The sequence below is a fragment of the Motacilla alba genome, chromosome 28 (genome assembly GCF_015832195.1).
Source record: "Motacilla alba alba isolate MOTALB_02 chromosome 28, Motacilla_alba_V1.0_pri, whole genome shotgun sequence".
NCBI lineage: Eukaryota > Metazoa > Chordata > Aves > Passeriformes > Motacillidae > Motacilla > Motacilla alba.
Genome location: NC_052043.1, coordinates 324,568 through 345,419, shown reverse-complemented (window position 1 = coordinate 345,419; position 20,852 = coordinate 324,568). Strand labels below are relative to the sequence as shown.

At 56.4% G+C, this 20,852-nt stretch overlaps 2 protein-coding genes across 6 annotated transcripts; both read left to right on the top strand.

The window, feature by feature from the left end:
- Positions 1-74: 74 nt before the first annotated feature.
- Positions 75-6,484, top strand: ARMC6 (armadillo repeat containing 6). 2 transcript variants are annotated; one of them, XM_038164011.1, is made up of 7 exons: positions 75-205; positions 594-673; positions 1,317-1,887; positions 2,714-2,859; positions 3,817-3,948; positions 4,264-4,401; positions 5,366-6,484. In XM_038164011.1, the coding sequence occupies exons 1-7, from the start codon at positions 85-87 to the stop codon at positions 5,573-5,575; spliced, it is 1,398 nt and encodes a 465-aa protein (XP_038019939.1). In that variant the 5' UTR covers positions 75-84; the 3' UTR covers positions 5,576-6,484. The 2 variants fall into 2 exon arrangements, with proteins under 2 accessions (XP_038019939.1, XP_038019938.1); XM_038164010.1 differs by having other exon boundaries at positions 5,363-6,484.
- Positions 6,485-7,856: 1,372 nt separating this feature from the next.
- On the top strand, positions 7,857-20,557 carry SLC25A42 (solute carrier family 25 member 42). 4 transcript variants are annotated; one of them, XM_038164018.1, is made up of 8 exons: positions 7,857-7,910; positions 13,211-13,326; positions 14,916-15,027; positions 16,721-16,746; positions 17,781-17,947; positions 18,748-18,864; positions 19,173-19,352; positions 20,028-20,557. In XM_038164018.1, the coding sequence occupies exons 2-8, from the start codon at positions 13,249-13,251 to the stop codon at positions 20,524-20,526; spliced, it is 1,179 nt and encodes a 392-aa protein (XP_038019946.1). In that variant the 5' UTR covers positions 7,857-7,910; positions 13,211-13,248; the 3' UTR covers positions 20,527-20,557. The 4 variants fall into 4 exon arrangements, with proteins under 4 accessions (XP_038019946.1, XP_038019947.1, XP_038019945.1 ...); XM_038164019.1 differs by lacking the exon at positions 7,857-7,910 and adding an exon at positions 13,101-13,125 and having other exon boundaries at positions 19,201-19,352; positions 20,195-20,557; XM_038164017.1 differs by lacking the exon at positions 7,857-7,910 and adding an exon at positions 13,101-13,125.
- The last annotated feature ends 295 nt before the right edge of the window (positions 20,558-20,852 follow it).

Below are 20,852 nucleotides of genomic sequence, written 5' to 3'. Positions count from 1 at the left end.
GGCGCCGGGAGGGTTCGCACCCACACGAGCCGTGCCCTCTGCCAGCAGCAGCACCCCGAGCTGGTGCCAGCCCGTGCCAGCGCCATGGGCTCCAGGCAGATCGCCCAGGAGACGTTTGACGATGCCGTGCAGGAGAACATCACCGAGTTCGAGATGGAGCCCGAGGAGGCCGTGAGGGAGGCCGTGCAGCAGTTCGAGGCCCAAGGTACTGGGCTGGCTCAGATCCCGGGGTTCGGGGGCGTCCTGCAGCGTGGGAAAGGAGCCTTTGAGAAGTGGAGCAGAGGCACCATTAATGCTGACCTGCTTTTGTGGATTAACTGTGATTCTAAAACTGCTTAGAGGGAAGCTGGAGGGCAAAATTTGGTCAGTGAAATTAAATTCCTTCTTTTTTCCCCCCTCAGCTGACATCTAGCTTTGTTCCAGGCAGAATCTGACCTTACAGCCAGAAGGGAACGTTTCAGCATCTTCACAAGTTCATCTTTGTTCTCTGGGGTTCCCTTGGCAGCTTTTCCCTGGAACTGGAACTGCTGCTGTTTATTTGACACCAGTTATCCTGGAACCAGTACTAAACTTGGTTTTATTTCCCCTTTTAGGTGTGGACCTGAGCAATATTGTGAAAGCTGTGAGACCTGTCTCTGAGAACGGGCAGAGGCAAAAGCATCAGATCCTGCTGGTAGGAGCACAAGCTGCTGCTCTCTCTCTCAGGGTTACATAACAATAATAATATAAATATTAGGCCATCTTCTGCCTCGGCCCTGTTCCTCTGGGGGCTCTTCAGGCAGTTCATCCCATTTCTTCTGCAGATGTAAAACATCCCAGGAGCTCTGTGCTCTTTGCAGGGTGGGCTCCGTGTGGCTGAGGAGGGGTGGGCTCTGCTCCCGGGCCAGGACAGGAGGGAACGGCCTCAGGGTGTGCCAGGGGAGGCTCAGGGGGGGTTTCCCCATGGGGAGGCTGCCCAGGGAGCTTTGGGGTGCCCATCCCCGGGGGTGTCCCCCTGTGGCAGATGTGGCTCTGGGGACACGGTGGGGATCGGTGCCGCTCAGCCCCAGCTGTGTCCGGCCAGGCTGTGGACACTTGCAGAGCTGGAATGAGCTGGTCAGAGCCAGCCCGGCTGGCGCCGGTGCCCGGCGGGGCCGTGGCAGTGGCAGCACAGGGAGCCCCCGTCCCCCCGGGGTCCCGTGCGCGAGCCCCGAGCCCCGTAAACCGCGCGGCCGCCGCTCCCGCTACCCCAAGCCCGTGTTCAACCTCAAAGCAAGCAGCTTGCCGTTCCTCCCGCGCCCTTCGGGCGCTCGGCTGACCCTTGGTGTGTCCCTCAGACGCTGGAGAGCCTGGGCAGAGCGGTGGCGGAGCAGGACGCGGCCCGGCTGCGCGAGCAGCTGTCGTCCCTGGCGGCGCAGTGCAAGGAGCAGCCGGCCTCCCGCTGCCTGGCCGGCCGCAGCGGCGCCTACGCCGCCGTGCTGTCCGCCTGCCGGCTGGCTGCAGAGGACAGGGACCTGCTGCTGCGGGCCCTCTCGGCGCTGGCCGCCCTGCTGGACGGGCAGCCGGACCTGCTGGACGCCGCGGGGCGGGAGCTGCTGCTGCGGAGCCTGCGGGAGCGGCGCGACGACGCCGAGGCCACGCTGGCCGCCGTGCGCTGCGTGCGCCGCGCCTGCCTCAAGCACGAGCGCAACCGGCAGGCCTTTGTCAAGGGCGGCGTCCTGCCCGTCCTCACCGGAGCCATCGCCCGGCACGGCGGCAGCGCCGAGCTGGTCGGCACGGCGGCCTCGGCCCTCCGCGTCATGACGTTCGACGACGACATCCGCGTGCCCTTCGGTCACGCCCACGACCACGCCAAGATGATCGTCTTGGAGAACGATGGCTTGAGAGTCCTCATTGAGGCTGCCAAAGGTAAAAGGAGCCTGGGGGTGTTCATCCCGGTGGGGAAGCAGCTGGGATTTCTTCCCGTGGGCTCAGGAATCACTTGTGGTTTCTTCTCAGGAATCACTTGTGATTTCTTCTGTCATTTTCTCAGGAATCACTTGTGATTTCTTCTGTCACTTCTCAGGAATCACTCGTGATTTCTTCTCAGGAATCACTTGTGGTTTCTTCTGTCACTTCTCAGGAATCACTTGTGGTTTCTTCTCAGGAATCACTTGTGATTTCTTCTGTCATTTTCTCAGGAATCACTTGTGGTTTCTTCTGTCACTTCTCAGGAATCACTCGTGATTTCTTCTCAGGAATCACTTGTGGTTTCTTCTCTGGAATCATCTCAGATTTTTTCTCATTGTCTCAGGAATCACTTGTGATTTCTTCTCTCATTTTCTCAGGAATCGCTTGTGATTTCTCTCCCATTGTCTGATTTCTTCTCTCATTGTCATAATGTGAAGCTCCTCGGAGTTGATTCAAGGATTGTCACTCAAATGGGGTTTAATTCCATCCATGAAATGTGCCCTGAGAGAGCCAAGAAGTGCCACCGTGGTGCTGCTGCTGACCTGTGCAGCAGCCAGGTGATCAGAGCAGTTTTTCAGGGTATTTAGGAAGCGTTTACAGGTTTAGGGCCCAGAGAAGACATTGTGGCTGTGGCCAGAGCAGAGTGAGCAGGTGTCATCTCCCCTGTTTGAACACGTTAAATGAGATGTTTTAACACCAGAAACGAGATGTTTCCTGGTGATTAATCAAAGCAAGCCCCGTTCATTGTGCAGCAATGACTCCATCCCTGCTCTCTCCTCCGCAGCCTTCACGGATAACTCTGGGGTTCTCAGCGAGCTCTGCGCCACGCTGTCTCGCCTCTCGGTCAGGAACGAGTTCTGCCAGGAGATCGTGGACCTGGGGGGGTTAAACTTCATGGTGACTCTGCTGGCTGACTGCATGGAGCACCCGGTGAGCAGGGCAGGGCTGGGATGGGCTGAGAATCCTCAGCTCTGAGGTGCACGGCCATGAGGGAGCTCAGCCTGGGGCATTTTCTGAGCTCCCCACACGGAGCAGGAATGAAGGAATGTGGCTCCCTGTTCTTAGAAGGCTGATTAATTATTTCACGTTCTTAGAAGGCTGGTTTATTATTTCACGTTCTTAGAAGACTGACTAATTATTTCACGTTCTTAGAAGGCTGGTTTATTATTTCATGGTGCTAGAAGGTATTAAATTAAAGAATGTTATCCTAAACTTTGCTAAAGAGTAGAGGAAGGATCCAGGCAGAAGGCTGAAAGATACGAATGCAAACTGCTGACTCCTTCCAGAGTCTGGCACAGCCTGGCCACGATTGCCAATAACTAAAAACAATTCCCCTGTTGGGTGAACGATCTGCAGCCACACTCCAAAGCAGCAGAGCACAGGAGAAGCAATCAGATAATTATTGTTTCCTTTTTCTCTGAGGCTCCCCAGCTTCCCAGGAGAGAAACCCTGGCCAAGGGATTTTTCCAGGAAGCACGGCAGTGACATCAGCCTGTGCAGTAATCCAGCTGCAGTCGGGCTTGAAACCCCTCTAATTGGCAGAGTGAAATGCTCTGCAGGTGAAATTGGTGAGCTTCTGGCTCAGAGTGCCCTGTGCCCACCAGCAGCACTCTGCCTGCTCCCAGAGAAGCTGAATGAGATTTTAAAACAAAAAGAGATTTCAAACAAAGCATTTAGACGCTCAGGTCCCAGAGGCTGATGTGTGATTCTGTAAGCCTCGTGAGGGCCTGGCTCAGGTTTCCAGGGTCCCTCGAGCAGCAGGGGCGTGACTGAGGCTGGAGTTGCTGTAGCTGCTATTACCATGGCCGTTTGCACGGCGTGGGGATGTTCTGCTCTGCTTTCTGAGCTCTCCAACTCTCTCTCTGCTGCTGTTTGCCCGCGGAGCAGGACGTGGTGAAGCAGGTGCTGGGTGCCATCCGCGCCGTGGCCGGCAACGACGACGTCAAAGACGCCATCGTGGACGCCGGGGCCACCGAGCTGATCGTGCTGGCCATCAGCCAGCACCTGGGCAACCCTCAGGTACCCCCCAGGCCACCCCCAGCAGCCCTCAGGTACCCCCAGGCCACCCTCAGGTACCCCCCAGGCCACCCCCAGCAGCCCTCAGGCTGCCCCCAGGTACCCCCAGGTACCCCCAGGCCCTTGGGAGCTCCCTTGGGGCGGGATGGAGCTGATCTGGAGCGTGCTCTGCAGCTCCACGGCTCTGAGCACTGCCCCGTGAGCGTGCTCTGTGGCTCTGAGCGCTGCCCCGCGTGTTGCAGCTCTGCAGCTCTGTGGCTCTGAGCGCTGCCCCGCGTGTTGCAGCTCTGCAGCTGAGCGCTGCCCCCCGTGTTGCAGATCTGCGAGCAGGGCTGCGCCGCCCTGGGCGTGCTGGCCCTGCGCAAGCCCGACAACTGCGGCGTCATCGTGGAGGGCGGCGGGGCCGCGGCAGCTCTGCGGGCCATGAAGGCTCACCCGCGGGAGGTGGCCGTGCAGGTGGGTCCCTCGGAGCGCGGCCTTTGTTCCTTTGGGATCGCTTCTCCCCTGTACTCGTCGAATCCCGGCAGGTTGGGAAGGCAGCGGCTCGGTGCAGCCCCCTGCATTTGTCACCCTGAGCAGAATAACTGAGGTTTCAAATGCACCTGAGAGCGCCACAATCCTGTGCCAGGCCTTCCTTCTCCTCCTGGAAGAGCAGAGCGAGGATGGGCTCTGTGCCACCCGTCCTCCAGAGTCAAACCAGCCACCTGCATGGCAAGATGGCCTCTGCTTTCTCCTGCAGGTTCCAGTTCTGTGTCCACTTCTGTGCTCTCCTGAGTGTTCAGAAACAGAAAATGTTTTCTGAAGGAGGAGTTTAAGGTTTAGGGAGCATGGGAAGGTGGGGCTGCTGCACCGGAGAATTTTTAGCGTTACTTCAAAATTAATTGGTGTTGCCTGGCTGGTGTTGGAGATTTGCACAGAGCTCTGGTTGTCTAAACTCCAGCAGGAGTAACATCCGTGGATTTTATTCCTCCAGGCAACAGCTGGTTGCTGCTCTCTGCAGCATTTCACGTTTGGGTTTCTCAGGAGATACTCTTGAGCTGATCTGCTTTGTCAATGCCAAAACTTTCCATGGCTGCATTTCCCTCCAAACCCCCGGACCCCTGGGCTTGCCTTGGAAATCCTCCGACCCCTGGGCTTCCCTCGGGACCCCACTGACCCCTGGGCTTCCCTCGGAAACCCTCTGACCCCTGGGCTTCCCTGCAAACCCACGGACCCCTGGGCTTCCCTCGGGACCCCACGGACCCCTGGGCTTGCCTTGGAAATCCTCTGACCCCTGGGCTTCCCTCAGGACCCCACTGACCTCCCTCCAAACCCCAGTGACCCCATGGCTTCCCTCCAAACCCCAGTGACCCCCATGGCTCCCCAGTGACCCCCGTGGCTCCCCATGGCCCCCGTGACCCGTGCTGCCCCTCCCCAGAAGCAGGCCTGCATGCTGATCCGGAACCTGGTGTCGCGCAGCCGGGAGCTCTGCGGGCCCATCCTGGCGCTGGGCGCCGAGGCGCTGATCGCCGAGGCGCGCGCCGCGCACCGCGACTGCGACGACGTGGCCAGGGCTGCCCTGCGGGACCTGGGCTGCCAGGTGGAGCTGCGGGAGCTCTGGACGGGCCAGAGGGGCGGCCTGGCCCAGTGAAGCCTCCCGGGAGCAGGCAGGGAAGATCCAAAGCGTCGGAGCCCCCGGAGCCCGGCGGGACGCGGCGCGGACGGTTCTGCTCGAGCCCCGCTGGAACACCGGAGCAAACCCAGCCTTGGGAGGCCGCAGGGAACTTTGATCAGGGGAGCTACACCTGAAGTGGCTTTCTGCATTCCCAGCCTGCAAATCGGCTCTGTGTGGTGATGGCTGCCCGGATCATCTCGTGGCTGAAGGTGATCTGCTCCCCCCGGCGCATGGGACGGGGCTGCTGTCACTGCTCCGACCCCGCGGTGACAGCAGGGCTGGCTCTGTCCTGGCTGCTGGCTCCCGTTTGTGCCCCTGCTCGGGGGCTGGAGGAGGAATCGCAGCGTTTGTGGATGTGCTCTCTCTGTCCTTGGCCCCGTTCTTTCACTGCTGACCCCACTCCTGTGTCGCTGCTTTGTTTGGGATTTTTCCGCCAGCGTAACGTTTTAAACAAAAACAAAAAAACCCAAAAAAAAGGAAAGGAAAAAAAAAAGCAAAGAAAGATTTGGGATAACATCCAAAGGAACTGTTGGCATCCAGGAGGAAAGTTCATGTGCTCCCTCAGAGGAGCAGGGCAGTGGGGGTGGGAGTTCCAAAGTGCGCTGTGCCGCTGGGAAGGCCGGGCTTTGTCCCCTCTCAGCACTGCCCTGGATCCAGCAGCGCTTTCACTGCACTGAGCAGCCAAGAGCCCGGTGGGCTGGGGCACAACTGTGCATTTGTGGGCCACAAAGGCTCTGAAGGCTTAGCCAAAGGCCTTGGTGCCAGCCCTGCCCTGGTGCTGAGCCCTCCTGCGCCGCTGCCAGTTTTGTGAGTGGATGTTTTAATGTGGTTCTCTCTGTAGAAATGGTGACCTTATAAAACACTCCAACCGTCCAGGCCTGCGTGCCTCTGTGTGGAGAGCCTTTTTCTTTGTGGCAGGAAAAAAGCAAGGTGCTGGGAGCTGCCTCGGTGCTGGGTTTGTGACCGCAGGCTCGCGCAGCCCCGCTGCTGGCTGCCAGCGCATCGCAAAGGTCAGCGTGCTCTCCAGAGCTTCTCCCCCGTGCAGGAGAGGCTGCAGGCTCTGGGCACTGCCCTGACCCCATCCCAGCCTGAAAGAGGCAAGGGGAGAGGCTGCAGGCTCTGGGCACTGCCCTGACCCAGCTAAAGGGGCCAGGGGAGAGGCTGCAGGCTCTGGGCACTGCCCTGACCCCATCCCAGCCTGAAAGAGGCAAGGGGAGAGGCTGCAGGCTCTGGGCACTGCCCTGACCCAGCTAAAGAGGCAAGGGGAGAGGCTGCAGGCTCTGGGCACTGCCCTGACCCAGCTGAAAGGGCCCCCAGCGGGGCCAAGAGCTGGGGCGAAGGTGCAGAAGGATGAGAACTGAGGGCAGCGGCTTTGGTGCAGCCTGAGGCTCCCGAGCTTTGCCTTCATGGTGGGTTTGGGGTGGGGAAAGCAGCCCCAAAGGAGGGTCACACCGGGCGTTCCCTGCCGGATTCAATTTCCCTTAACCGGGAGTCGCTGGAGCTGAGCTCCCACCGCCACCGCCCGGGGGTTGAGCCCTGAGGGGCCGCGGGGACCCCGGGGCCGTGCGCGATCTCCGGGATGGGATCCCCGAGCGCTCCCCGGTGTGAACGGCCGGGATCTCCGCGCCACGCACCGGTGCTGCAGGGAGGAACCGGGCGGGACTGTCGCTCCTCGAGCCGGGCAATCGCCGGGCTCCCCGGTCGGGCTCTTTGGACTCCCGGCGGGGCCGTTCGGGGCTCCCGGCGGTGCCGTTCACGGGTGCCCCGGGGCCGTTCGGGGCTCCCGGCGGTGCCGTTCGGGGTGCCCCGGGGCCGTTCGGGCTCCCGGCGGTGCCGTTCGGGGTGCCCTGGGGCCATTCGGGGTGCCCGGTCGGGCTCTTTGGGCTCCCGGCGGTGCCGTTCGGGGATGCCCCGGGGCCGTTCGGGGCTCCCGGCGGTGCCGTTCGGGGTGCCCCGGGGCCGTTCGGGACTCCCGGCGGTGCCGTTCAGGGGTGCCCCGGGGCCGTTCGGGGTCCCGGCGGTGCCGTTCGGGGGTGCCCCGGGGCCGTTCGGGGTCCCGGGCATTCCCCGGGCCCGGCCGCGCTCCCCGCCCGCCCGGTGCCGCTACCGGCGCCCCGCCCCTTACCGCGCCCCTCCCTCATCCCATTGGCCGGCTCATCTGTCAATCCTCCCCGCTCACCCAATCCCCGGCGCCCGGCTCTGCCCCCGCCGCGCCGATTGGCCGCGCCCCGGGGCGGGCCCCGCCTCCCGCGGCGCAGCGGGGGCGGCTGGCGGCGGCGGACGCGGCCGGGGCGGACGCGCGGCGGAGCCGGTGAGTGCGGGACCGGCCCGGGCGGCGCCGCCGCGGGCGCTGACGCGGCCCCGAGGCCCCGGCGCCGCGGCCCGGCCGCCCAGGCCCTGCCGGCCGCGCGCGTTGCGGCGGCGCGGGGCTCCGGGTGACATTGCCGCGGCCTCCCGGGGGTCACCCCGTGCCGCCGGGCCCGCGCGGCTCCGGCGCGGCCGCCTCGGTGCGCTCGGGAGCGCGGGGCGGCGGCGGCGGCGGCCGGGCCCGGGCTGAGCTGCGGGGCAGCGGCGCCGGCCTCGGCTGCGTTCGCTCCGGGCCGCGGCACCGCGCGGGAGGCCCGGCCCGGCTCCGGGACGGCTCCGGGACGGCTCCGGGAGGGCCGAGCGAGGGGAACAGTGACGGCTGTGCTCCTCCGGCACCGCTTCCCCTGCTCCCTTTGCCCCCTACTCCCTTTCCCCCCGGTTCCTTTTCCCTGTTTCCCTCCTTGCTCCCTTTCCCCTCCATTCCCCCTGCTTTGCCCACCTGTTCTCCCTGTTTCCCCTGCCTGTTTCCCCTGCCTGCTTTCCCTGCCTTTCCAGCCCCTGCTTTCCCTGTTTCCCACACTTTCCTGGCCCCATCCTGCCCTGCTGCCACCTTGCCAGCCCCTCTCCGTGTTCTGCCACCTGCCCAGCGTGTCCCAGTGTCCCTTTTCCTGTCCTGCCACCTTTCCAGCCTGTCCCAGTGTCCCTGTCCTGCCCAGCGTGTCCCAGCGTCCCTGTCCCTGCCCTGCCACCTGCCCAGCCTGTCCCACTGTCCCTGTCCACCCTGTCCCACTGTCCCTGCCCTGCCGCCCCCGCTCTGGCCGGGCTCTGTCCCCTCCCGCCCCAGAGCAGAAATGCGATTTTTGGTTCATTTCCATCCCCGAGCAGCTGAAGTTCAGGCGCAGCGGAATTCCTGCTCCGAGGGACAGACCCGGGGCACAGGAGGGCTCTGCCCTGCACAGGGGTGACAGTGGCATTATTTGGAATTAGAACAACCCAAACCTGCACAGTTCCTGCTCTGAGGGACAGACCCGGGGCACAGGGGTGACAGTGGCATTATTTGGAATTAGAACAACCCAAACCTGCACAGTCCCTGCTCCGAGGGGCAGATCCAGGGGCACAGGAGGGCTCTGCCCTGCACAGGCATTATTTAGACAATGGCATTATTTAGAATTAAACCAACGGAAACCCGTGCCCAGTCCCCGCTGTGCCTGCCGGCTCCCTGGCTCGGTGCAGCCGGCGGTGCCCGGGGCCGTGCCGGGCCGGGCCGTGCTGAGGATTTATTCCCATTTTCTGTGTGTCTTTATGGGCTTCCTTCCCATTTTTCCTGTGTGTTTTTATGGATTTTTTCCCCTTTTTTGGTGTTTTTCCCTCCTGCCTGCTGATTTGGAGTGGGGTTGGAAGCTGCATCACCTTTAGTGTGTGTGTGGAGCTCTGGCTGCTCCTCCCGTGCTTCAGGTGCATTTAACTTTAATTATTTATTTATTTTTATTTTATTTATTTTTATTTTTATTTATTTTTATTTTTATTTATTTTTATTTTATTTATTTTTATTTTTATTTATTTTTATTTTTATTTTATTATTTTATTTTATTTTCCCTAATTGGGACCTGAGGAAAGAGGGGCCGGGGTTGGATTTCAGCAGGAATCCTCTGACAGGTGAATTTGGCAACCCCAAGAGTTTCATTGTGGATTTACTTGAATCTTTATTTTATTTTATATTTATTTTATTTTGTTTTGTTTTGTTTTATTTTATTTATTTTATTTTATCTTTATTTTATTTTATTTTTTAATTGAATTTTTTTCCCCAGAAAATAATCAAATTAAAATTTCGATTTTTTTCCAGAAAACAATCAAATTTCAATTTATTTTTTTCCCAGAAAATCATAAATAATCACTCTGTTCTCCCTTGCCAAGGTTCCTTCTGCTGGCTCCTAAATCACTGGGAAAAATGGGATTAACCAGAATAATCTAATAATGGGAATAATCAGAATAATCAGAGTAATATAATAATCAGAATAATGGCTCTGTGGCTGTGTGAAGGAATTTTGGCTGTGGGAAGGAGCAATTATTCTGCTATTCCCATTATCCAGACTATTCCCATTATTTGGATTATTCCCATTATCCAGACTATTCCCATTATCCAGACTATTCCCATTATCCAGACTATTCCCATTATTCGGAGTATTCCCATTATTCGGAGTATTCCCATTATTCGGATTATTCCCATTATTTGGATTATTCCCATTATTCTGACTATTCCCATTATCCAGATTATTCCCATTATTTGGATTATTCCCATTATCCAGACTATTCCCATTATCCAGACTATTCCCATTATCCAGATTATTCCCATTATCCAGATTATTCCCATTATTCTGACTATTCCCATTATTCGGATTATTCCCATTATTCAGACTATTCCCGTTATCCAGACTATTCCCATTATTCTGACTATTCCCATTATCCAGATTATTCCCATTATTCGGATTATTCCCATTATTCAGACTATTCCCGTTATCCAGACTATTCCCGTTATCCAGACTATTCCCATTATCCAGATTATTCCCATTATCCAGACTATTCCCATTGTTCTGACTATTCCCATTATTCTGACTATTCCCATTATCCAGACTATTCCCATTATTCTGACTATTCCCATTATCCAGATTATTCCCATTATTTGGATTATTCCCATTATCCTGACTATTCCCGTTATCCAGACTATTCCCAGGCGCTCCAAGCTGGCACCAACACGTTGATCCCAGGCTGAACTGGGAGGTGGTTTTCGGGTGTCGTGGCTGCAGCGTGAGCTCCTGCTCAGGATGACCCCGGGCTCAGAAGCCAGCCCGAGTCCGAAATGAAATCCAGCGAAAGGGGATAAAAATAATCCAGAAGTGCTATTCCTGCCTTGCCCGTTGGGGTGGAAGTGGAGCACATCAACAGCTGTTTGTAGGCTCAGCCCCTAAACATAGAAAGGAATGTGGCTGAGCAGGAAAAATGGGAATATCGTGGAGTCACTTCATCTCATCTCCATGCAAAAATAAATCCGGCCGTGATTTCATCATTTAAAGTTGGCAAATTTCCTTCCAGGCCCCTCTTTCCCAATCGTTGCATTTAGAAAGGTGGAATTTTGCGTTCCCGAGCCCTGCAGCGCCGCTGCTGTTTTGGGCAAGGAGGGTTATTTCTGGCAGGATAAATCTGATATTGTGGCCTACATTCCTTCATCGCAGGCAGGGCAGGGATCAGACCTGCACCTGCCCAAAAAAAAAAATGGAATTCTACTACGAGGTGTCCCGGGCCTGGGAGATGAGGAGGAGTGAGGAGGGGAGGAAGTGACTGCAGGCATTAGAAAGAATTAGGATTAATTAGGAGCAATCAATGATGATTCTGGCTCTGCCGCTGGGGTTTTTGTGGCTGTGGGGTGAGGGAGCTCCTCCAGCAGTGCTGCTCAGCTCCTGGGGCTGTGGAACCCCAGACACCTGCCCTTGTCCCTCCCCGAGCACCCTCCGGGGTGGGGAATCCCTGGATTTGGGGCTTCCCGAATCTCCCAGAGTTTTGGGGAGAGGAGAAGCTTTGGGGGGACGACAAAACGGAGGGAGGAGGAGATTTCCAGGGGCCTGCAGAGGCAGGAGAGGGGAAAGGCTTCACACGGGGAAAGGGCAGGGTGGCACTGGGGAGGAATTCCGGCTGTGGGGAGGAGTTCTGGAATTTTGGTGGGGAGGGAATTCCCAGAGGAGCCGCGGCCGCCCCGTCCCTGGAGGTGCCCAAGGCTGGGTTGGAACAACCTGAGGTGTGGGATGAGATGATCCTAAAGGTCCTCCCCGACCCAAAGCATCGTTAATTCTGGGATAATTAATCGGGAAGGAATTCTGGCTGTGTGAAGGAATTTTGGTGGGGATGGAATTCCCATCCTGAGGCCGGGTCGGAGCGGCTCGAGGTGGTGGCAGGTGTGGGGTGGGATGAGATGATCCCAAAAGTCCTCCCTGACCCGAAGCTTCGTTAATTCTGGGCTAATTAAAGGCCTGCAGGTGTGTTTTCCCCGCTTTGGAGCCAGGATGAGGCTCCTTCATCCCAAATTGGTCACGCCCGAGTTCAGCCAGGCTGAGCTTTGTGTTTGAAATCTGCTGCCAGGCCTGGAGATGAGGGCTGCCGTTAATTTATGAGGGGAGAAAAAGCAGGTCAGCACGTCTGAAAGGTGCTGACAGCACAAAGTACCTGAGATTGTCAAAAAAAGGGGGAAAAAAGAGCCTGGAAATGGTTTTTTTATCCCCACTAAGCAAAATGTTGTGCCCGAGGTTTCGCGGGCCTCGGAGGGAGGGAGCTGCTGGGGCAAGAAGGGCCTGAGTTCAGGAATTCGCATTTCCTAATAAAACATTCCTTGGAGGGTTTCACCTTCCGCAGCGGGGCTGTTGGAGCAGCTTGGTGGCTTAGAAAAGGGATTTTTGTCCCCTCTGGGAGCAGCTCCAGGGCCACCGCAGGGTTTTCCAGCCCTGGAGATTCCAGGCTGAACGAGCTGCAGCATAACAGGCAGAAATACCAGAAAGCCAGAGCTAAAAAAGCAAATTACTCCATTTAAATAGAATTATTCCTTCATCTGTGCTCTGCAGCCAAGGTCAGGCCGACCTTTCCTCCTGCAGGTTGGGTTTGGGACATCTCAGAGCAGGAAAATCCCGTGCAAACCACGCTGGGAGGAAAGGGAGTCCTGGAAGGCAGCAGAGCACATCCAGAATGGCCTTCGTGGCACGTGTGAGGCACAAAAATAACCCCCCCGTGCTCCTGCCAGCCCTGGGCACTCGTTCCTGGCACTATTTTTTCCCTTTTTTCCAGAGGGTTTTCAATTTCCACCTTCCTTCTCCGGTGTCTCAGTCAGCAGTCCCAAGGAGCCACCAGAACGCTCACTGGAGAGGGCAGGATCTGCTCCTTTTCCCTGGAAATTGTGGATATTTTGAATTTCCACCTTCCTTCCCCAGTGTCTCATTCAGCCACCAGAACGCTCACTGGAGAGGGCAGGATCTGCTCCTTTTCCCTGGAAATTATGATTTTTTTGTGTTTTATCTCAGCTGAGTTCTTTGCAGGGTGACACGGGTTGATATGAATGGCACAGTTTTTATCTGGCATCCCCTAAAAATCCGTTTACACCTTAAAGGAAGGGAAAGCATCCTGGAAATGCCGTTCTCCTGGGAACTGGGAGAGGAATTTCCTGCTGGAAATGGCCCTGGGTGGGTCACTCCCCGTGCCTGTGCTTTATCGCTGGGATATTTCCCATTTTTGACATTTTTCCTTTGGTTTTTGGGTCGCATTTAGGAGCTGGAGCTCTCCTGGCCTGTGGAAGTGTGACTGGTATGGGTAATGGTGTGAGAGAAGGCGCAGTGGAATTCCAGAGGGATGTGGAGCCCGTCACAGCCCGGATTCCTGCAGAGGTGAGGGCAGGGCATCCGGGGAGGGAGCTCACCCCTCCCAGCTGCAGTTCTGCAGCCAGCCCTGCAAGGACCTGGAGGGTCCTGGAGGGGTTGGAGCCACTCCAGAGGCGGCTCCAGGATGATCAGAGGGATGGAGCAGTGGGGAAGAGCTGGGAAATTGGGATTGTGCAGCCTGGAAAAGCTCCGGGGTCACCTCACTGTGACCTCCCAGGGCCTGAAGGAGCCACAGGGAGCGTGGAGACAGAGCTGGGATGAAGGATGGAATTCCAGGAGACACGGAATGGCTCCCACTGCCGGAGGGGAGGGATGGGTGGGATACTGGGCAGGAATTCCTGGTGGGGAGGGAATGGGGTGGAATTCCCAGAGCAGCTGAAGAGCCCCTGGAGCCCTGGAGGTGCCCGAGGCTGGGGAAGGGAAACTCCAGAGGAAGCCTGGAGCTGCTCCCAGAGCCTGGAAGGGCTCCAGGTGGAGGGACAGGACCCAGGGAATGGCTTGGCTTCAGACTGGAAAGGGGGAATTGCTGTGGGATTTTGGCAGGGAATTCCCGGCTGGGATGGAATTCCCAGGGCAGGATCCCTGGTGGAAGATGCCCCTGCCCGTGGAATGGGATGAATTTTCAGCTCCTTCCACCCCAAACCAGTCTGGAATTTGAGCTCTGGGCTCCCAAAAGCTGCAGCATTTGTGCAATCCATGGGGCGGGAGGAGATCCAGACCTTCCCATCCCCTTGGGAAGGGGTTGGGCATTCCCAGTGCCAGACTGGACAGTTCCCAGTGACAGACTGGACCATTCCCAGTGCCACAGGACCATTCCCAGTGCCACAGGACCGTTCCCAGCCCAGGCTGCAGTGGCAGGCTGCCCCACCACCACTCCGGGCTTTCCCTGCTCCTGCAGCCTCAGGAGAAGGGAGGTGCCTCCCAGCCTGGCTGGGGTTTAACCCAAATCTGGGGCTGAAGTTCACCTCGCCTTGGCTGGGGAGGGGGAATCGAGCTGACCCAGGGCTTTTGGGTCATAAACATTAACTTTGGGGTTGGGAAACACAAGGGAAATGTTAACTCCTCCACAAAGTGTCAAAAGTTCACGCATCAAGCCTGGGCTTGTTCTCACTCCACAATCTCCACGGGGTTGGATTTTGTGGCTTTTTTTTTGTTGTTGTTGTTCTCTGTGGGAGAAAAACGCTGATTTTATAAATATGAGCTGTGGCAGGAATTCCAGCAGCAAAATCCCTCTCATTCCACCCATCAGAGGGGGAAAACTGCCTGGATTTGCCCTCAGGAGCTTGGGAATGGTGTGGGAATAGGGCTCGGGTGCTTCTCTTCCAGAAACTTCCCTTCTGCCCATGCCTAAAAATCGTGGGGAGGGAGAAGAAAGAGAAATAACAGGGAGAAAACAACACATGCACGAGGAATGCTTGGAATTTTGCCTCGCAGTCCAACCAGCAATTCACTGTGCTGGAAACTCAGTGAAACATTTTGACCCAAATCCTGGCCCTGGGGGGAATGCTGCAGAAAAGGTGAAATATTATTCCTTGTGGCATTGATTTATTTCATTTTTTCCCCTCTATCCAATGTTTTTTGTTTTTTTTTCCCAGGATAACCAGGAGAAGAAGAAAGTGCTGAACTCCCTGATGTCTGGGGCTCTGGCTGGGGCTGTGGCTAAAACTGCAGTGGCTCCTCTGGACAGGACAAAAATCATGTTCCAAGGTGGGGCCTCTGGGCTCTTTCCCCAAGTTGTTTTTACCTTTGAGCCCTTTGTGCTCATCGGGCTCCTTGCCCTGGAGGCGTGGGAAGGGAATGGGGCTGTGGGAGCACCTGGATTGTGTCAGCTGTCCCCGCAGTGAGAGGCTGCTGCAGGCCTGGGTGTGTGTGCTCTGCAGCCCCGAGGTGTCACAGGAGATGCCATTCCTCGGAGCGGAACAGGGAATGTCCCCGCGTTTAGCGGGATTTGGGGATTTGGGGATTTGGGATCTGTTGCAGTGCAATTCCTCCAGTTATCCCAAAGGGAACAGCGCAGGCCTTTAATTCGCTGGACATTGGGGAAAGCCAAGAATTTTAAGCCTGGTGACGTCCCAGATTAAGTGAATTGAGCTCAGCCTAATCCCCGGCTGACGTTTGATTTAGAATTGATTTCTACTCACATGGTTTTCATTCTGGGCAGAGCAGGGAGCTCTGGAATTGCTGGGATGTGGATCAGGGGGGCTGGGATTGCCCCTGGGACCCGAATTTCTGGGTTTTCCCACCCAAACCACACACCCAGGTTCATTTCAGGGTGGAAACACCAGGGGCGGGGATGAGCCAGGGGATCCCCTGGACTTTGGGCAGGCCACATTCCTAAAAATAAAAATCCCTGTGGATTCTGCCCATCCCAGGGGCTGGAAAGGATGGGATTAAAATCTTCAATTTCTTGGGATCTGGTGGGGTTTTTTAGGTTCTTGCTGCCCTAAAGGGTTTTATTCCCTGTCTGTGAGGAAGGAAAATATCTTTGGATCATCAAAGTGATGCCTTTAGGAATGGGGCTCGGGATAGTGGAAGGTGTCCATGGCAGAGGGGTGGATGAGCTTTCCCATCCCAAACTCAATAAATTACCCACAACTCAACCATTTTATTATTTTTAATAATTTTTTGAGGAGCAAAACCGCCTTGATAACCATCGCTGTTCATCGAGGTAGTTTTTATTCCTTAAAAAAAAAAAGAGAAAAATTCCAAATAAAAGCATTGAATTGCACGGAGGAGCAGCAGTGGGGGAAAACGGATTTGCATGGAATTGTTGGATACACTCGAGAGGCTCCCAGAGCCCCGGGAGCTGCAGCAGCCCCTTAATTGGAGCCGCGTTTCATTAAAGCTTTCCAGCCGGGGTTTTCCCTTCCTTTGGCAGAGCTGCCAAACAAATCCTGCCTCCCCAAGCCTGCCGTGGATGAGGAGGGGCTGTCACCTCGGATGGATGCAAGGGAAAGGGAGAAAATCATAAAAATCAGGGAGTTCATTTGAGTTTGGCTGGATGGAGCTGCTCTTGCGTGGAGCTTCGCTCTGCCCGCGCTGGGTTCTGGAATTAGGCTGGGATCTGGGCATGGAAATGCTCTGAAAAATAAGTGAGCAGTGCAGTTTGGATGGTTGTTCTTTAATTAATTGTTTTTATTTATTCATTTATTCTGCACAAACTGAATTTCCCTAACAGGCAGCGGGGGGAAGAAATGGACTTTTGTGCTAAATTATGGGAGCATTTAGGCACCAAAGAAATCTCTATTTCCTCTTGCATTCATTCTTTTCCTTCTATTTTTATCCCTTTAGCCAAGACACCTGTTTATTTATCCCTTATTTAGGGATTTGTGGGTTAATATTTATTTTTACATCGTGCAAGCCCTAATCTTCTTTTTTTTGCTTTTGTTTTTATTTTTAGTGTCTTCAAAAAGATTTTCTGCCAAGGTGAGGTGATGTCTGTCTGCTGTTGCTCTGAAGGCCTTTGTCTTTTGGGACATTTTTTAGTGGCTTTGGGACCTTTCCTGGTGATTTGGGGACCTTTTTTGTGTTTGTAGGACCTTTTTTGTGTTTATAGGATCTTTTCTAGTGATTTGGGACCTTTTCTAAGTTTTGGGATGTTTTGTAGTGATTTTGGGACCTTTCCTGATAATTTTGGGACCTTTCCTGGTGACCTTGGGACCGTTTCTAGTGCTCATTCCCTTCCCCAGCCACACAGGAGCTGTTCCAGCATTTACAGGGGATTAAATCTGGGATCTGATCCCTCTCCTGGCTTCCTGAGTGCTTTTCCCCTGTGCATTCCAGCTTTTCCACACGTGGTGTGTGTGATCCAAATGTTCCTGCCTGGCCCCAGGGAGATGAATTTGGGTTTGGGAAGTGGTTTTGTGCAGATTGTGCCTTCCCTGAGAGGGGAAATGAGGCAGGCTGGGATCTAAAAATCCTTCCTTGCTCTTGCGTGGAGCTTCACTCTGCCCTCGCTGGATTCTGAGATCTGGGCACGGAAATGCTCTGTAAAACAAGTGCACAGTGCAATTTTGCTATTTTCCTTTAATTAATTTCTGTTTATTTATCCATTTATCCCACACAAACTGCGTTTTAAAGCACGTGGATGTGCCAGGGAGGCTCTGGGGTGGCTGTGGCAGCTCCGTGGGCTGGGGATTGGAGGGGTTAAACTGTGGGCTCGGCTCCCTGCCCTCGGCCTGCTCCCCACGGGTGGTTTATCCTCTCCCCACGGGTGGTTTATCCTCTCCCTGCCCCTCGGCCCGCTCCCCACGGGTGGTTTATCCGCTCCCCATGGGTGATTTATCCCCTCTCCCTGCTCCCCACGGGTGGTTTATCCACTCCCCATGGGTGATTTATCCTCTCCCTGCCCTCGGCCTGCTCCCCATGGGTGATTTATCCTCTCCCCACGGGTGGTTTATCCCCTCTCCTGCTCCCCACGGGTGGTTTATCCTCTCCCCACGGGTGGTTTATCCCCTCAGGAAGCGTACAGGCTGATCTATCACACCTACCTCAACGAGGGCTTCTGGAGCCTCTGGAGAGGGAACTCGGCCACCATGGTGCGGGTGATCCCCTACGCCGCCATCCAGTTCTGCGCCCACGAGGAGTACAAGCAGATCCTGGGCAACTACTACGGATTCCAGGGAAAGTAAGAGGCAGCGGGGCTCGGGATGCTGCTGGGGTCCTGAGGGGGGGAGTCCAAGATGGAAGCTGTGAGGGGGAAGTCTGAGGGGGAAGCTCCAAGATGGAAGCTCTGAGAAGCTGTGAGGGGAAAGCCTCAAGATGGAAGCTCTGAGGTGGAGGTTCCAAGGGGGAAACTGTGAGGGGAAAGCTCTGAGGAGGAGCTCCAAGGGGAAGCTCCAAGGTGGAGGTTCCGAGGGGGAAGCTGTGAGGGGAAGTTCCAAGATGGAAGCTCTGAGGTGGAGGTTCCAACGGGGAAACTGTGAGGGGAAGTTCTGAGGGGAAAGCTGTGAGGGGAAGTTCCAAGAGGGAAGCTCCAAGGGGGAAGCTTTGCGGTGGAAGTTCTGAGGGAGAAGCTGTGAGGGGAAGCTCTGAGAGGAAACTCTGAGGAGGAAGCTCTGAAGGGAAGCTGTGAGGGGAAGCTCTGAGGGGGAAGTTCCGAGAGGATGCTGTGAGGGGAAGCTGCGAGGTGGAACCTTGGAGGTAGAAGCTCCGGGGGGAAGGAAGCTGTGAGGGGGAAGCTCCAAGATGGAATCTCCGAGAGGGAAGCTGTGAGGGGGAAGCTCCAAGGTGGAACCTTCGAGGAGGAAGCTCCGGGGTGGAAGCTGTGAGGGGATGCTCCAGCCGAGCCCTGAGCCTCCTCTCCCTGCGGATTTTCCCTGTGGCATGGCTGGGAATGCCCGGCAGGCAGAGCAGTGCCGTTCCCAGCAGCCAGGTGGGATTTGCAGCTGCAGGTGACGTTTGATCTCCTCTCTCACCCCACTCCAGGGCACTGACGCCTTTCCCTCGCTTCATTGCCGGCTCCCTGGCTGGCACCACGGCTGCCATGCTCACCTACCCCCTGGACATGGTCCGTGCCCGCATGGCCGTCACACCCAAGGAGATGTAAGTGCCTCATACACAACTTTTTGAGTTTTTTTATAAGGCCGTGTGGTTGTATTGCCCTTTTTTGGGTAATTTCTTGCTGGGAGGCTTTGGTGGGATAAAGCCCCAGGGTGTGAGCAGCACGTCCAGAGGCATGGATGTGGGAGAGATGATACTGGGAGATCGGTTCAGGAGCCCACCTGGATCCAGGAGCACCCGAGAGAGCCAAAACCCCGTCTGAGCTGCCCGATGAGCTCGGAGCTTAATTAATTACCAATTAATCCATCAGGGAGCCCTGCTGGGAGCACCCCAGCCGCTGACCAGCGCAGGTCTGCTCTCCCCGTGTCCCCACGGCAGGTACAGCAGCATTGTCCACGTCTTCATCCGGATATCCCGGGAGGAGGGGCTGAAAACCTTGTACAGGGGCTTCACACCCACCATCCTGGGCGTCATCCCCTACGCTGGCCTCAGCTTCTTCACCTACGAGACGCTGAAGAAAGTGCACGCAGGTAAACCCGGGAGGTGCTGGAGGGTTTGGGGTGCTGGAGCCCTGGCCCTGGCGTGGAGGGGTCTGTGCAGCTCCGGGTTGGGAACAAGGAAAGCTGCAGGAAGGCTGGGCCTGAATTGTGGAGGAGAAAAGGGGAATTTCTGGGTGCAGAAGGACTTGGTTGTGCACTAAGTGGAGAGCAAAACCTTGGGAGTTGTGCCTGTGACTGTCAGTAAACGTGACATCACTCGGGGTTTCTTTTCATGGGACCTTTTCTAGTGATTTGGGGACCCTTTCTAATAATTTTGCTTAGGGAACAAAACTTGGGGACCAAAAGTTGGGGGAAGTTGCTCAGGAGAGCAACCTGGGGAAAACAAAACCCGGGAAACAAAACCTGGTGAACAAAACCTTGGGAGCAAAACTTGAGGAGCAAAGCCTTGAGAGAGCAACCTGGGGAAAACAAAACCTGGGGAGCAAAACTCGAGGAACAAAACCTCGGGAATGAAACCTGAGGAGCAAAACCTTCGGAGCGCAAGCTGGGGAACAAAACTGAGGGAGCTCAGCCTGGGGAACGAAACCTCGGGAGAGCAGCTTGTGGGCAGACAAACCCGGGTAACGAAACCTCAGGAAGGAGCCCTCCACCCCCCCACGCCGAATTGTGAGCGAATTCCAAGGAGCCCCCTGTGTGTCCCCCCAGAGCACAGCGGGAAGGCGCAGCCCTCGCCCCCGGAGCGGCTGCTGTTCGGGGCGTGCGCCGGCCTCATCGGGCAGTCGGCCTCGTACCCGCTGGACGTGGTGCGGCGCCGCATGCAGACGGCCGGCGTGCTGGGCCACACCTACAGCTCCATCCTGCTCACCATGCAGGACATCGTCAGGGAGGAGGGACTCGTCCGGGGCTTGTACAAAGGGCTCAGCATGAACTGGGTGAAGGGCCCCATCGCCGTGGGGATCAGCTTCACCACCTTCGACCTGACGCAGATCCTGCTCCGCAAGCTGCAGCACGGCCCCGGCCTCGAGAGGTAGTGGCTCGGTGGCCGGCGTGCACGGAGAGCAGCTCACTCTTGCCTGGCCTCCCGCGTGCTCCTGCAGCTGGGAACTCGCCCGTTTGTTGGGGTTTTTCTTCCTGTTGTCCCCAGATTGGTTTTTTTTTTTTCTTTTTTCCCCTTTTTGAATTTGGAAGCCTAACCGTTCCCTAAGTGAGAAATTCCCGATCCTGCAGAGCTGAGTCCTCCCAAGCAGCTGCCTCACCCTTCTGATGGACTCTGCCCCCAGGAGTGGAGCCTCCCCACCCCACGCGTGCTGCTCCTGGCTCCTCAGCTGCCTCTCCGTGGGTGATGCAAGAGGGGGCTTGGAGCCGTTGGGAAGGAACCCCTGGGTCTGGGAAGGGGCAGTTCTGTAGCTCCCTACATTCTGCCAAGTGCAATACCCCAGTGTAGTCCGTAGGGAATTCCGGATTCCCCTGGGCTGTGGAAGCAGGGCAGAGCAGGCCCAGGCCACTACACTTGTTCTGAAAGCTGAATGT